The 15,180-nt window shown below is 42.5% G+C and overlaps 1 protein-coding gene across 3 annotated transcripts in view; it reads left to right on the forward strand.

The window, feature by feature from the left end:
- PTPRA (protein tyrosine phosphatase receptor type A) overlaps window positions 1-15,180 on the forward strand; it is a 287,845-nt gene that overhangs the window by 196,297 nt on the left and 76,368 nt on the right. For all 3 annotated transcript variants that reach the window (XM_033952928.1, XM_033952945.1, XM_033952937.1), the window contains 2 exons: window positions 2,591-2,710; window positions 8,740-8,906. In XM_033952928.1, coding sequence (XP_033808819.1) covers window positions 2,591-2,710; window positions 8,740-8,906 — 287 coding nt within the window. The remainder of the gene's footprint in view (window positions 1-2,590; window positions 2,711-8,739; window positions 8,907-15,180) is intronic.

Here is a 15,180-nt window from a genome sequence, read left to right on the forward strand (position 1 = left end):
GCCCATTGGCTAAAGAGTTCATTCTCCATACCCAACAGTAAATCTACATTTCCTTCAAGAAGCAATTGATCTGTACTCTACTAATTGTCATTTTTTCAGGTACTTTAGTTAGATTGTGAGCCTTCGGGACAGTAAGGGAATTTCTAAGTACCTATTTTACTTATAATTTTAATGCACCCTATTGTCTATTTTTCTGTAAACTGCTTAGAATCCTAACGGAGTTTAGCGGTATATAAGAAATAAATTACATTACATTACATTACTACAGTAGAATCTCAGTTTTCTGGCACCCTTGGGAAATGGTGGATGCCCGATAACTGTAGATTCTAGTTATTTGAGATTTAATGTAAAAATAGTTTTGTCTCCCTTCCCACCTCACTCTATCATCCCCATGCCCACATGTAGATCCAACATCTTTTTCCCTTCTTTCTTGACCACTTTCTTCCCCCTCTTCTCCTCCCACTCCCTCCCTTCCTTACCCAAAGCAGCAGAGCTGGTCCTGACAATCCCTTCCTTCCCTCTGTTCACAAAGCAGTAGAACTGGTCTTGACAACCTCCTTCCATCCATTCCTGAAGCAGCACAGCCGGTCCTGACAACCCCACTCCCTCCCTACCTCGCCCGACGATGTAGCGGTAGCCGGCGAGCAGAGGAAATGTCAGTAAACAGGCAACTTCTGGCCAGCCCTGGCAAAGCCTTTCCTCTGACGTGTCAGAAGTGACGTGACAGAGGAAAGGTTCTGTCAGGGCTGGGCAGAAGCTGCCTGTTTATCGGCGCTTCCTCTGCTCGCTGGCTGCCGCTGTATCATTGGGTGGGAGAGAGAGGGGTGATTTCAGGACCAGCTGTGCTGCTTTGGGAACGGATGGAAGGAAGGAGGAGGTTGTCAGAGCCGGTTCTACTGCTTTGTGAATAGAGGGAGGGGGTTGTCAGTACTGGCTCTGCTGCTTTGAGAATGGAGGGAGGGAGATTGGTAGCTGCCACAATGCTCCGGTAGCTGGAGGGAGATTGGTGGCTTCTGCTACTGCCTCTGGGGCTGGAGAGAGGCAGGGGAGGTTATTAGGTCAGGAGCACCACTTTGGACGTTGTCTTAAGAGCAAGGGAGACAATTTTTTTTTTTGCTGACAGTTTTTTTGCCAGTTGGTTGAGAGTGCCTGTTAATTGAATGCCAGTTAGCTGAGATTTTACTGTATTAGGATTTAGACCCAGGGACACATGGTAAATCTATGGTAAAAAAAAAATAAATAATGTATTTATTTATTTATTTATTTAACTGCAGGAGCATAGCTTTTTATCATCCTGCGGGAATGGTAAAAGCTTTGCTCTCGCAGAGGGGAAAAAATTCCTCGATTATCGCTCCCAGGTCATCTTCGCTACCTCCTTAGCCATCAACATGGATGCTACATACCTGCTGGAACCAGCCAACTCTCACACAATCCTGGTAGTGGCCTTTTGTCACCAGGTTCCTCCTTATGGCACAACTTCCTGTTTTCGCAAAGACAGGAAATTGCATCACAAGGAGGGTCTTTACAGAGGGAAGGCCATGACCACACCTGTGTAGGGATTCGCTAGCTCCTGAAGATATGCGGTGGCAAGGGGAGAAGAGGTGCTGAACCCACAAGGGGGATGAGGGCTGGAACATAGGAGGGGAGGCAGCTAAAGCTGAAGGGAAGGCAGAGGTTCTGGACCCATTAGAAGGCTGGAAGAAAGGGAAAGAGGGACCCATGAGAGGGAGACGGGTAAGGGGCTGAAAACTGGCTGACCAGAACTGAAGGGCCAGGAGTGAGGTGCTGGAGCCTTTGGAAGAGAGAGAGCTGCTGCACACTGTATGATTGAACTTCAGGCTCTTGTATTGGAACCTCCTTATACGAGATATCTCAACAGAGTAGTCCTTCAAACACATCCCGGATTCCTCCCTTTAGTGGTCTCAGAATTCCACCTCAACCATTTCATAATTTTGCCTATTTTAAAGACATACCCATCCTGGAGAAGCAGCCCTTCACATCTTGGACTGCAAGTGTGCTCTGGTGTACTACGTGGACTGGACTAAACCTCATAGAGAGTCCTCCTAGCTCTTTGTAGCCTTTGACCCTAATAGGTTAGGAGTTGCTGTTTCCAAAAGAACCAACTTCACTTGGCTAGTGTACTGTATCTCCTTCGCTTATGCTCAGGCTGGGTTAATGCTGCAAGGCTGTTTAACAACCTGCTATGTACAAGCTATGGCAGCCTCGGTAGCGCATTTTCACTCTGCATCTATTGAAGACATCTGCAAAGCAGCTACTCGGTCCTCGATCCATATGTTTACCTCTCATTACTATTTAGAATACAACTCCAGAAAAGAGAAATTGGTTTGGACAAGCAGTTCTGCAAAATCTTTTCACTTCCTGAGAGCCAACTTTCCCTCTGGCCCTATTGGGTTTTGCCAGGCTCATGTTTATATATTTATTAACATCTTTCAGAGACGTGATCCTCGCAGCTTAGGAGTCCCAATTGTGGGAATATAATGTCTTCTTGTCCTATAGCTAGAGCAAGTTGCTTTTGGTAAACACTCTTCTTTGTGCATGTATCTAAATATGAACTCTTGCCCTTTTACAGTGTAAGTGTGCTCAGTACTGGCCAGATCAAGGCTGTTGGACATATGGGAATATTCGTGTGTCAGTGGAAGATGTGACTGTCTTGGTTGATTACACTGTTCGAAAATTCTGCATTCAACAGGTATGGATTTCTTTTTCTTTGTTTCTGCTTTTCTCCTGTATGTTAACCCTTCACAAATAAAGATGCTGAGAGATAGGCATAATGGCTTCCATTCTGATAAACTGAAAAATGATCAAAATTGTAGGCATGCTAGCTCTAGCGTCAGTGGAGCCATCCCCCTTGGTAGGGCAGTTCCTCAGGTGCTGAGACAGGCATGGCAACAGTGTCCATATAGTGAATCACTTCTAACAGTTCTGGAACTCAATGTTGTAAAAGCAGTTAGTATAGCTGAGTTTAAGAAAGGATTGGATATGTTCCTACAGTATGGTTCATAAATTGTTATTAAATTAGATTCAGAAAAAGCCACTGCTTATCATTGGAGATTGCTGGCATAGAATCTGGCTTCTATGCCCCAAGTTTGTGGGATGAGCTTTTGATTTACATTCATCGAGAAGAAAGCCTGAAACTTTTTAAGACTCTCCTTAAAAATTTATTTTTATCAACAGGCTTTTTAATACAGTGGTGCCTCACACAACGAACTTAATTCGTTCCAGGAGCAAGTTTGTTATGCGAAAAGTTCGTTATGTGAAACGCGTTTTCCCATAACAATACATGTTAAAAAAAATAATTCGTTCTGTAGCATAAAATATGCTAAGATGACATAAAAAAAGATAAATTTTTGGTTATTATTTTTATTTAGATACATCTAAAAACATAATTGTTTTTTAAAACAACACACATTTTTTAAATTTAAAGACAGACTAAGTAGAGTCTAATTTTACAGTGAGAGGGCAGAGTCTCAGCGGCAAAAACTGGGACTTAACTGTTCATTTTTTTTTTTTTTTTCTACCGTGTTTCCCCGATGATAAGGCAGGGCCATCAAATAAGACAGCCCCCCCTTTTTAGAAAAAAATGTAAAATAAGGCACCCCCCCGCAAATAAGCCACCCACCGATACCTGCGCTTACCCGAATCGGGTGGTACGGTGGGTGACTCCGTGTGGTCCCTGGCACCTCCGACACGATCGGGGCAAGAGGGAGCTCAAGCCCTCTTGCCCCCCCGACTCCCCGACACGATCGGGGCAAAAGGGAGCTCAAGCCCTCTTGCCCCCCCGACTCCCCGACACGATCGGGGCAAGAGGGAGCTCAAGCCCTCTTGCCCCCCCGACTCCCCGACACGATCGGGGCAAAAGGGAGCTCAAGCCCTCTTGCCCCCCCGACTCCCCGACACGATCGGGGCAAAAGGGAGCCCAAGCCCTCTTGCCCCGCCGATTCCCCAACTCCCCGACAATATCGGGCCAGGAGGGAGCCCAAGTCCTCCTGGCCACGGCGACCCCCTAACCCCACCCTGCACTACATTACGGGCAGGAGGGATCCCAGGCCCTCCTGCCCTCGACGCAAACCCCCCCTCCCCCCAACGACCGCCCCCCCCAAGAACCTCCGACTGCCCCCCCAGCCGACCCGCGACCCCCCTGGCCGACCCCCACGACACCCCCAACCCCCTTCCCCGTACCTTTCTGTAGTTGGCCGGACAGACGGGAGCCAAACCCGCCTGTCCGGCAGGCAGCCATCGACGGAATGAGGCCGGATTGGCCCATCCGTCCCAAAGCTCCGCCTACTGGTGGGGCCTAAGGCGCCTGGGCCAATCAGAATAGGCCCGGGAGCCTTAGGTCCTTCCTGGGGGCAGGGCCTGAGGCACATGGTCGGGTTGGGCCCATGTGCCTCAGGCCCCGCCCCCAGGAGGGACCTAAGGCCCCCGGGCCTATTCTGATTGGCCCAGGCGCCTTAGGCCCCACCAGTAGGCGGAGCTTTGGGACGGATGGGCCAATCCGGCCTCATTCCGTCGTTGGCTGCCTGCCGGACAGGCGGGTTTGGCTCCCGTCTGTCCGGCCAACTACAGAAAGGTACGGGGAAGGGGGTTGGGGGTGTCGTGGGGGTCGGCCAGGGGGGTCGCGGGTCAGCTGGGGGAGCGGTCGGAGGTTCTTGGGGGGGGGGGGGCGGTCGTTGGGGGGAGGGGGGGTTTGCGTCGAGGGCAGGAGGGCCTGGGATCCCTCCTGCCCGTAATGTAGTGCAGGGTGGGGTTAGGGGGTCGCCGTGGCCAGGAGGACTTGGGCTCCCTCCTGGCCCGATATTGTGTGGGGAGTTGGGGAATCGGCGGGGCAAGAGGGCTTGGGCTCCTTTTTGCCCCGATCGTGTCGGGGAGTCGGGGGGGCAAGAGGGAACCAGGCGGAGAGAGGGCAGTTAAGCGCAGTGCCTGCGCGGAAGGATGCAGCTCGGGCGACTTCGTTGTGTGAAACGAAGTTCGTTGTACGGATCAAGACATAAAGTTCGTTGTGCGCAGCGTTCGCTGTGCGAGGCGTCCGTTATGCGAGGCACCACTGTATAGACATATTAGATGAACGAGTCTATTAATGTGAATATATTAGGGCTTCTTGACAGTGGCGTACCTAGCATATGTGACACCCGGGGCCCATCATTTTTTGACACCCCCCATCTATATGAAAAATATGATTTTTAGTAACAATCTACATATCGCACAACAAGAGTGTACCTAGGAAAAGGCAGCATCTTAAACACTGCAGTGAGCACTAGAACACCAACACATACATTGTAAAACTAAACAAACCAGATCCTGCACAGTCAATTGATCCAGTACAGTCGATGCTATCAGAAAGCCATGTCCCTTTCATACACACAGACAGATACACCTTTGCCCAATATGGAATAATCATAAACTAAAAATAGAAATATGTAGACAAAAGTAAAACTGAACTGCCAAGAAACCAGACTCTGCATACAATGCAACACCACAACACCACAAAAACAGTAATACATGTCCTCTAATACTGTGCAAAATATAAAGACAGTAGATGTAAATTTGAAAAACTGATATATAACAATCACCACTTTACAAATTAACAAATAAAAATAAAACAAATAATGAGAAATATGAAAATACCATTTTATTGGACTAATCCCCGTAAGCTCAGTCCTCATCCCCACAAACCACCTGATTCCATCCACACAAGCCTTGAATTGTTTTATATTGAACTTATATTAAAGTATAAAAAGAAACAATATTCTGTACAATTGTCAATTTATAAATCAGCGTCTTCTCCCCACTCTCTCTTCTCCATTTCCCTTCAGCGTCCTCAGCCCACTCTCTCTCCACTTTCCTTCAGCGCACGCACATAAAAACAAGCAAGTAATTTTATATCATTTTCACTCTATTCATTCATAGAAATTAAAGTCTAAATAATGCCAATCACATAACAAAACATGATTTTACAAAAATAATTCCCTGCAGTCAAGCCTGCAAGGATTACTAGATGTCTTTCAGCAGCTCCCCTCCCTCCCCGTTACCTTCGTGGCCAAGTCAAAATGATCTACCAACAATAAAATTTTAAAAACACAAAGCACATTGTACGCAGAGAAAATGTTAATTATCATTTATATTCTGCGGGTTTTCAAAGAGGTCAAGGCAGATGACTTTATGCAATGTCACCTCAGTAACAACTATACAAAAATAGACAAATATACCCCCTCCCTTTTTATTAAACCACGATATTGTTTTTTAGCGCAGGGAGCTGCGCTGAATGCCCCACGCTGCTCTTGACGCTCCCTGCGCTAAAAACTGCTATTGCAGTTTAGTAAAAGGGGCCCATAGTGCAAAATATAGACAGCATATATAAATTCTCAAAACGGACACATTTTGATCACTAAATTGAAAATAAAATCATTTTTCCTACCTTTATGTTTGGTAATTTCATCAGTCTCTGGTTGCACTTTATTCTTCTGACTGTACATCCAATATTTCTTCCCTTCTTTCAGCCTCCTGTATGCTTCCTCTCCTCCAGACTTCATTCCCTCCCCCAACTTTTTCTTTGTTTTATCCTGTCCCCTTCTTTCTTTCTCTCTCCATGCCCCCTTTCTTTCTGTATGTCTGTCTTTCTCTCTCTCACCGTGCCCCATTTCTTTCTTTCACCCTGCCCCCTTCTTTCTTTCTCTCTCCATGCCCCCTTTCTTTCTCTATGTCTGTCTTTCTCTCTCTTTCCCAATGCCCCATTTTTTCTTTCTTTCACCCTGCCCCCTTTCTTTTTTTCTGGATCCCTGTCCCCCCCTTGCTTTCTTTCTGGCTCCCTGGCTCCCCCCCTTTCTTTCTTTCTCCCTTCCCTCCCCCATGCCACCGCCGCTACCACCACCATGCTGCCACCACCGCCGGGGAAAGGCTGCCACTGGCCATCGGAAACAGGCCGGCGCCGAATTCGCCCTCCTTCTTTTCCCGTGGGCTGACCAACTCTGGCTGCCCGACGTCAATTCTAACGTCGGAGAGGACGTTCCGGGCCAGCCAGGCAGCGATTGGCTGGCCCAGAACGTCCTCTCCGAAGTCCCATCATCCTAACCTCACTATAGCACTAGAATATACTCTCACGAATACTACCTCCTCCACCACAACAACTCCTTCATCATAGTATAACTCACTACTGTATCCCGAATGTATTACTATTATTATTATTCACCACAGCAACCTATTAAATACTTACTCTCTGCTTTCTAATTCTCCTGGAAATGTCCAGACTTTCAATGTAACTTGCTATATACATGACTCTTTGTATTGTAATTTGTATTGTATATGTATTGCAATTTGTATACATACTCCTTACTTTGTAATTCTCCTGGAAATGTCCAGACTGTCAATTGTAATTTGCTATATACATGATTCTTAGTATTGTAACGCTCCTGGAAATGTCCAGACTTCTAATTTGTAATCCGCTTAGAACCGCAAGGCATAAGCGGAATAGAAATCACTAATGTAATGTAATGTAATTATTCGTGATTGTTTTTATTTGTGTAAATGGTTTAGGCTTGTCCTATGTTTTAATGGAGTTGCTTTTCATTTTTTAATTCTTTATTGATTTTTAATCAAAAACAGTGTCATACAAATGAAAGAACAAAAGATATTCCACATGTTACACTATTATCTATACAGGTAACATAAATATCATTCAATAATTTCATTTTCCTGCATATAATAATATCATAATATATCCTAATATACAATACAAATAAAGAATAAAGTTACCCAAATATCACTATCAATATTTATTCCCCTCCCTCCAACCCCCCACCCCCCTGGATGTGTAAGATAAATAAACCAAAGAAAAGAAGAGATATAATGAAAATACATTATTATGTTTTTACAAATTTAGTCAATGAGCTCCAAATTTTATTAAATACCTCACTAAAACCCCTACATTCTGCGTTAATTCGTTCGTATCTGTATGTAGTACACACATTCACCCACCAAAATGTATAATTAATTCTATCATGGTTTTTCCAATTACTTGTAATCAATTGAATGGCTATACCTGTTAGGATCATAAATAGACGACTCTTTTCTTAATAACTTTTTTTTTTTTTAAATGTACGCTGCTGTGACTTGTTGAAGGTTAAGCGGTATATTAAATTTACAATAAACATGAATAATACCTCTTGCCAGCACTTATCTGGTTAACAGCACCTGCCTCTAAATTAGCCTTTACACCATCCAAGTAGCTTGTCTTGGTTACCTCCCTTTATAAATGCAAGGCTCCAATCACTTATTTAAATATTTAAACATTCTTCTTTTCATTGTTTGCTATTGTTTATTATTTATTCAAAACAGTTTCCATAATTTCAGCTTTATTCAACTAATAATTTTTATCAAATTCCTATTGGAGACAATTGTAACCAAGTACAGTTTTATTAACATTTTCTTGTAAGCTTCTCTTCTGATTAATTTTTTTCTTTTCACTTTTTGAAAAAGTAAAACTGAAATAATTGACAGTCAGACTTCTGCCAAGTAATATCATGTTATGTTAAGATACTTATTTAGATTTAGATAATGCCTTTTCAGTGGTTACTCAAGGTGAGTTAATTTCAGATGTATTTATTGTTTCCTTGTCTCAGAAGGGTTTACAGTCTAAATAAACATTGGAAAGGATTGGCTGTTTGCACATGTTTTGTACATAAGAGGAATCCACTCTATATTGTCTTTCTTTCTGTGCTACAGGTGGGAGATGTCACAAATAAGAAGCCACAGAGACTCGTAACTCAGTTCCATTTTACCAGCTGGCCAGATTTTGGGGTTCCCTTTACTCCTATTGGAATGTTGAAGTTCCTGAAAAAAGTAAAGACGTGTAATCCCCAGTATGCAGGTGCCATCGTTGTACATTGTAGGTCAGTAAAATAACTCATTTTTAAGCTAACCAGACTGTGCTGGACTTTATCAGTGGTATCCTGCAGTTGGTTTAATTTGACTTGCCAAAGGTGAGTGGGGTATTTTCTCTTGCTAACACTACCACCCAATGCAGTAATGGTTTTAGCATGGCAAAATCTGCAGTAAAACCACCACACCAAAAAGAAGGCATTTATTTTTTGTAAATTTTCTTGAAAGCATTCACACCCAGTCACAAACTACTAATATCCTAATCACTTGCCACTTTGGACAGCACACCTAAGACAGATCCTGGAAGAATGCAGTGCAGCCTAGCAAAAACCATCAGGCTGTGAGAGTCTGAGTAGACCAGTACCACTGAAGCTTTTCTTCGTCTTGTAAATTTAAATATTCTGTTTAGTTTCTGATTTGAAGAGTTAATTTTGCAATACTGCCATGCAGCGAGGACTGTCAGCACTTTTGTCTAATCACATTCATCAGTTCTTTCAGTAAAAACGAAATGAGTATGTATACAAACCCAAGGTTTAGTTTAGTTTAGTTTAGTTTCCGTTTTGTTCTCTGAGGACAAGCAGGACATTGTATCGCAGATATAGGCAACAGCATCCAGTAGAGCCCTAGAATGAACACTGCCATGTGCAGGTACTGTCTTGCCCAACGTGTGCATGCAGGAATAGCATTTTTTTTTTCTGCGGAGTAAAGCAATCGTCTTAGTCAGCTCTCTTTAACACTTCTTTTTCTACCTTCATGGTGCTTTCCCAGCGATACGCAGGGACTTTTTTCTTCATTTCTTCATTACTTTACTTCCTTTATTATTTCTTAGGGGTGGGGGGTTCATCCTGTTTAGGTTTTCTATATCTTTTTTTGTGCTGCTCCCTTGGCCCTTTTAGGCCCTGAGCATCCATCCAGGACACTCCTCTATTTTTCCTTAAAAGCTGAATCATTTTATTTCGCTTTGGCTGTTTTTATCCTAATGGTTTTAAGACATAACAGGTGCAGCAAATCCATTTCTGAGACCGACACTCACAATTGGTGTTTGCCGTTCCTATGATCTGACCACATAGACTAACTGCCATTTCTGTTTTAAAATGGGCAAGAGGACACAGAAAAGTAGAGAGGCCCAGCTTGAGAAACGTTTTGGTGCTTCTAAGTCTGCTTCATTGACTTTGGCATTGGTCCCTATGGCTGGAGGAACTGCACTGGACAGTGGGGGGGGGGGGGTACTATGGCTTTGAGGAGGTTTCCTCCTGCTTTAGCATCAGGTGCTGGTAGGGCCCCATCATATTGACCGCATCGGACATGACACCAGAGACTTGTGTGGATTTGAAATCATCCTTGTCGGCACCAAAGGACCCCAATGTTGTGCATCGAGTGAGGGAGAAGATGCACCGACATCAGTTCCCCTCAAAGCACTATGCCAAGAGCTCCGGGTTATCGGCGTCACTAGTACCTGAGAACTGTTGGCTCCAAGAGGACCACTCTCCTTCTGTGGAGTTGTTGCTAATGCATCAGTCTTTTTGATGCTGAAACAAGCCCTGACATCTTTGCAGGCTGTCACTGAGCCAACAATAGCCCCATCTTTGCTGATGCCTGCCCCTGAGGAATTGCTCCAGGCCATGATTTAGGAGGAGGATCTTGGCACAATGCCAAAGCCTTGAGGACATTAATGCGGACCATGGCACTCCACCCCAACTGATCCTTGAGGTTCATGCCTTGTTTGTCTCCCTGTGCACCAACACCGGTGCCTTGATGGGAACTGGCATCAGTCTCCGAAGAGGTGGTGCTCTTCTCCAGCCCATCTGGAGAGGAAACTCCTCCGGTATCCAGGATGGAACCTGATCCTCGGCACTCTGGCCCATATTCCAGACATCAATCTGGTCATCCAAAGCAGACACAGACTTGGCTTCCTTAAGAGGAATACTTTACTGAGTCTGATTCAGATTGTTTTAGGTGTCTGATGTGGAAGCAGAGGAGGTGTCAAAAGAGGGCTCCCTTGGCCTACCAGCAGACCTGTCTCTAACTTTTTTTTTCAGAAAATAACCAAGGACAAACCCAGGGCTGAGATTTTGGACATCTTTGACTATGAGGATCGCTCTAAGGAGGTCGTGATAGTGCCCATGCATGTCATCCTGAGGTAGGCACTGATGAAGAATTGAGAACCACTTTCTCCATGCAGTCAGTTTCTTGGAAGACAGATTCTGTGTATAGAGTCCAGAATATTCCCAGATTTGAGAAGCAACAACTTCCATAGCATTCTGGTAGTCGAATTTACTCTCAAAAGGGCTGAGTTCTAAAACCCATGCATTGGCATTCTCCACAGACTACATTTTTTTTGAAGAAGCAGTTTCAAGTATTTTGTGAGACAGACACCATCTTTTAACCTTTTGAATCATGCATATTGGTTCCCTGACGCAGGAACGAAACGGGCCACGTCGGAACCTTCAGTTAAGATAAGTTCTTTTGATTTTCTTCAAGTTATTAACTTTAGACTGCTTATGCAGCGAAGAGAAAAGAGATTTTTTACAAAGGAGTCTAACGATATGCAATGATTGGGTGGTGAGACGTTTCAGCGTGGGGTTCGCCCCTCGCTTCAGCCTTCATGATTCTGAGCATATTTTGGGACTAATTTATAAATACACATTCATTATTTAAAGAAGTTTAAATGTTGTATAGGAGAGTGAATTTTTCATTTTCATACTATTTCCCTTCTTTCACACCCTGTGATATTCTTACCAAGATATTTTGGTTTCCCCATTTTTGTTTTGACTGGGTATAGCTATAATAGGCATCTTAGAGACCTAGGACCTGTTTTACAAAGCCATGCTAGCGGCTGCCGTGTGGCAACATCCCCGAAGCTCTTTAAATCTCTATGGGCTTCGGGGCCGTTACCGCGCGGCAGCCGCTAGCGCAGCTTTGTAGAAGAGAGGGCTAGTAAGAAGAAAAGTCAACCAGTGGGTCACTGTGATATAAGTTTATAAAATGCTGTTATGATAGGGTGGATCGCTCACTACCCTAGCAAGCAGAATAGCCATCCCCCCTAACTGTATCCCCCACCTAGCCATCAGATTAACCATCCTCTCAACTGTATCCCCCACCCTGGCATCCTGTTTGTATATTACATTACATTAGAGATTTCTATTCTGCCATTACCTTGCGGTTCAAGGCGGATTACAAAAGATTTAAGATTGGTCTGTTACAAGAAGAGATCAGTGGTCATGACTAGTGAAGGTAGAGAATAGGGCGGGTATTCTCAGGAAGTTAAGAAGAAGATAGGAGGAATGAGGTAATTGTGATGTTAAGACTTAATCAGGGATTTCTTGAAGAGTATGGTCTTTATTTCTTTTCTGAATAACCTGTAGTCTGTGGTCGTTATCAGCAGATTGGAGATTTGGTTATCCAGTTTCGTTGCTTGGGTGGCTAGGAGGCCATCGTAAAGTTTTTTTCATTTAACTTCTTTGATTGGCGGGTGTGTGAATGGGATGTGAGATTTTCTATGTCTGGTTGAGGTATTATGGATGAGTCAGTTGTTCAGGTAGGTTGGGCTGTCACCGTTTATGGTTTTAAATAGCGTGCAGTAAAATTTGAATAGTATTCTTTCCTGGATTGGGAGCCAGTGTGAGCTCATGAATGCTTCAGTAATGTGGTCGTGTTTCTTTAGGGAGTAGACGAGTCTTAGTGCTCTATTTTGGATTGTTTGCAGTTGTTTGATCATTGTTTCAGGGCAGGGGAGATAGAGGATGTTGCAGTAATCCAGTATACCTAGGATAAGGGATTGAACTATGAGCTGGAATTGTGCTCTTTCGAAGAATTTGCATATTTGTTTAGACTGTAAGCTCTTTCAAGCAGGGACTGTCTTCTTCGTGACTCTGTACAGCACTGCGTATGTCTGGTAGCGCTCTAAAAATAATTAATAGTAGGTGTAATAGTAGTAAGTAGTAGGGGTGGCTTCTTATATTACAAATGACGGATTCAAACAAGATAAAAGCTATGCAGAAATAATGCAATATGGAATCATTATGGATAAATTCCATATGAGATGGAGAACAGTATTGTGGTGAGGATACACTATCATGCACCTGGAAAAGATGAACAGACAGTGAAATGCTAATAAAAATTAAGAAAGCTATCAAAATTGTCAACACATCAGTAATGGAAAATATAGAAATGTGCATTTTTAGCACACATTCAGTGTGGTAGCATGCCTTAAAAATTTTTGAGGGGTAGTTTCTAATGTGTAGTAAAAGTTGGTCTCCTATTGCACCTTAGTTTATTATGTGAGTCACTAACCTGCATTGTATTTGGATTTTGGGAGGGTTTTTGATAAAATCTGTAATGGAGGGAAAAAGAGAAGTCAGGGGATTGAAGGTAATGCCCTATTGTGGCTAAAAGACAGGAAAGAGAGAGTAGAACTAAATGGAAAGGAATCAGTAATGGGGGTTCCTTAAGGGTCCATCCTGGGCCCTGTGTTGTTTAATATATTCATAAATGATCTGATGAAAGGAGCAAAGAGTGAGGTGATCAAATATCAGATTTAAAGATGACACAAGGAGGGAATTCTATATATGGTTCCTAGGTTAGGCACTGCTAGGTGTCCTTATTGGCAACCCCTAGTGATGCCTAGCCAAAATTCACACGCAACTTAATTTTTCTTATAGTTTAATATGCATAGTAATTTACCACTAAATGTAAAAATTTTTACTTGACAGAATATTTGTTTAGCCAAGATTATAAATGAGAACAAGAACCATTTTATTTACTAAACGAGCCTCAGAACATCTAGCTGAGACAACTAGTACAGCTAGAACAACAATCCAAAAAAGAGCTTGACAAGGCACAAAAGGGCTCAGAGCATTTTTTTTTTTTTTTTTTAAATTTATTAATTTTCCATTCTTACAACTGAATCACAAATAATATAATTAATTATTACATAGCATTTGTATCTATCATCAATACATCACAAATAATATACATTATATATTATAAATTATATATAATCATAAATTATAAATCCCTCCTCATTTTCTCAATTCGTATTTCCAAAAAATTATGCATATCCCACCCCGTTCTTATATAACTACTGTCAATGTGCTAAGAAGTCTAATCAGTAGAATAATTAGTCAATGGTTGCCAAATTTTCTTAAAATTGTGAAGATTCCCTTGTTGTAACGCTAATACTTTTTCCATTTTGTAGATATGACAGACAGAGTTCCACCAGAACGTATAATTTAAATTTGGTATAATCCTTCCAATTTTGAGTGATTTGTTGCATGGCGACTCCTGTCAATATTAATAGCAGCTTGTTATTATTTGCTGAGATCGGACTCTGAGTTCTCATTGCAGTGCCAAATAGTATGGTATCATATGAGAGTCCTACATGATTTTCTAGTAATTTGTTAATTTGGGGCCAAATCAAATTCCAAAAGGCATTTACACAGGGACAGAAAAAAATTAAGTGATCTAACGTCCCTACTTCTATTTTACAATGCCAGCATCTATTGGATCTAGTACTATCTATCTTTTGCAGGCGTGGATCTAGTACTATCTATCTTTTACACTCTATGTAATAAAAACATCCATGTTTGATTCATAGATGCTGACTTTGTAGATCTTAATCTCCAGGACCAAAATCATGGCCATTGAGATGCAGAAATTGTCTGTCCAATCTCAATACTCCAAATATCCCTAAGTCCAGTTTTCTTTTTTTTATTTAAAAATCCATATATCAATTTATACCATTTTGCGGCTTGGTGACCCAAGAAATCCGCCTGAAAACATAAAACCTGCAGACTATATTGAGTATTAAGATCTTTCCATTCAGGGAACCCTACCTGAATGGCCTGCTTCAATTGCATCCATTTAAAATATTGTGTTTTATTTAAGCCAAATTTATTTTGCAATTGTGAAAAACTAAGCAGTGAACCTTCTGAAATGACATCATTCAATGTCCGTATTCCTGCAATTATCCATTGTTTCCAGATGATCTTAATTTCCCCAATCTTGATCCTGGAGTTTACCCAAATAGATTGATTTAGTGATTTAGCCATTGGTTCTGGTGATAGATTACTGATATATCTTAATGTTTTCCAAGTATCTAATAAAATTCTATTATCTTTGTATCTTCTAGGCATTGTTATACTAATTAAATGTTCTAAATGTAATGGGAACAGGAGCCGCCATTCTAGATATAGCCAATCTGGTACATTCTCCATGAGATCTGGGAGGATCCAATACATACCCTGTCTTAGAATATAGGCTTGATGGTACCTATAAAAATTTGGA

The sequence above is a fragment of the Geotrypetes seraphini genome, chromosome 1 (assembly GCF_902459505.1).
Source record: "Geotrypetes seraphini chromosome 1, aGeoSer1.1, whole genome shotgun sequence".
NCBI lineage: Eukaryota > Metazoa > Chordata > Amphibia > Gymnophiona > Dermophiidae > Geotrypetes > Geotrypetes seraphini.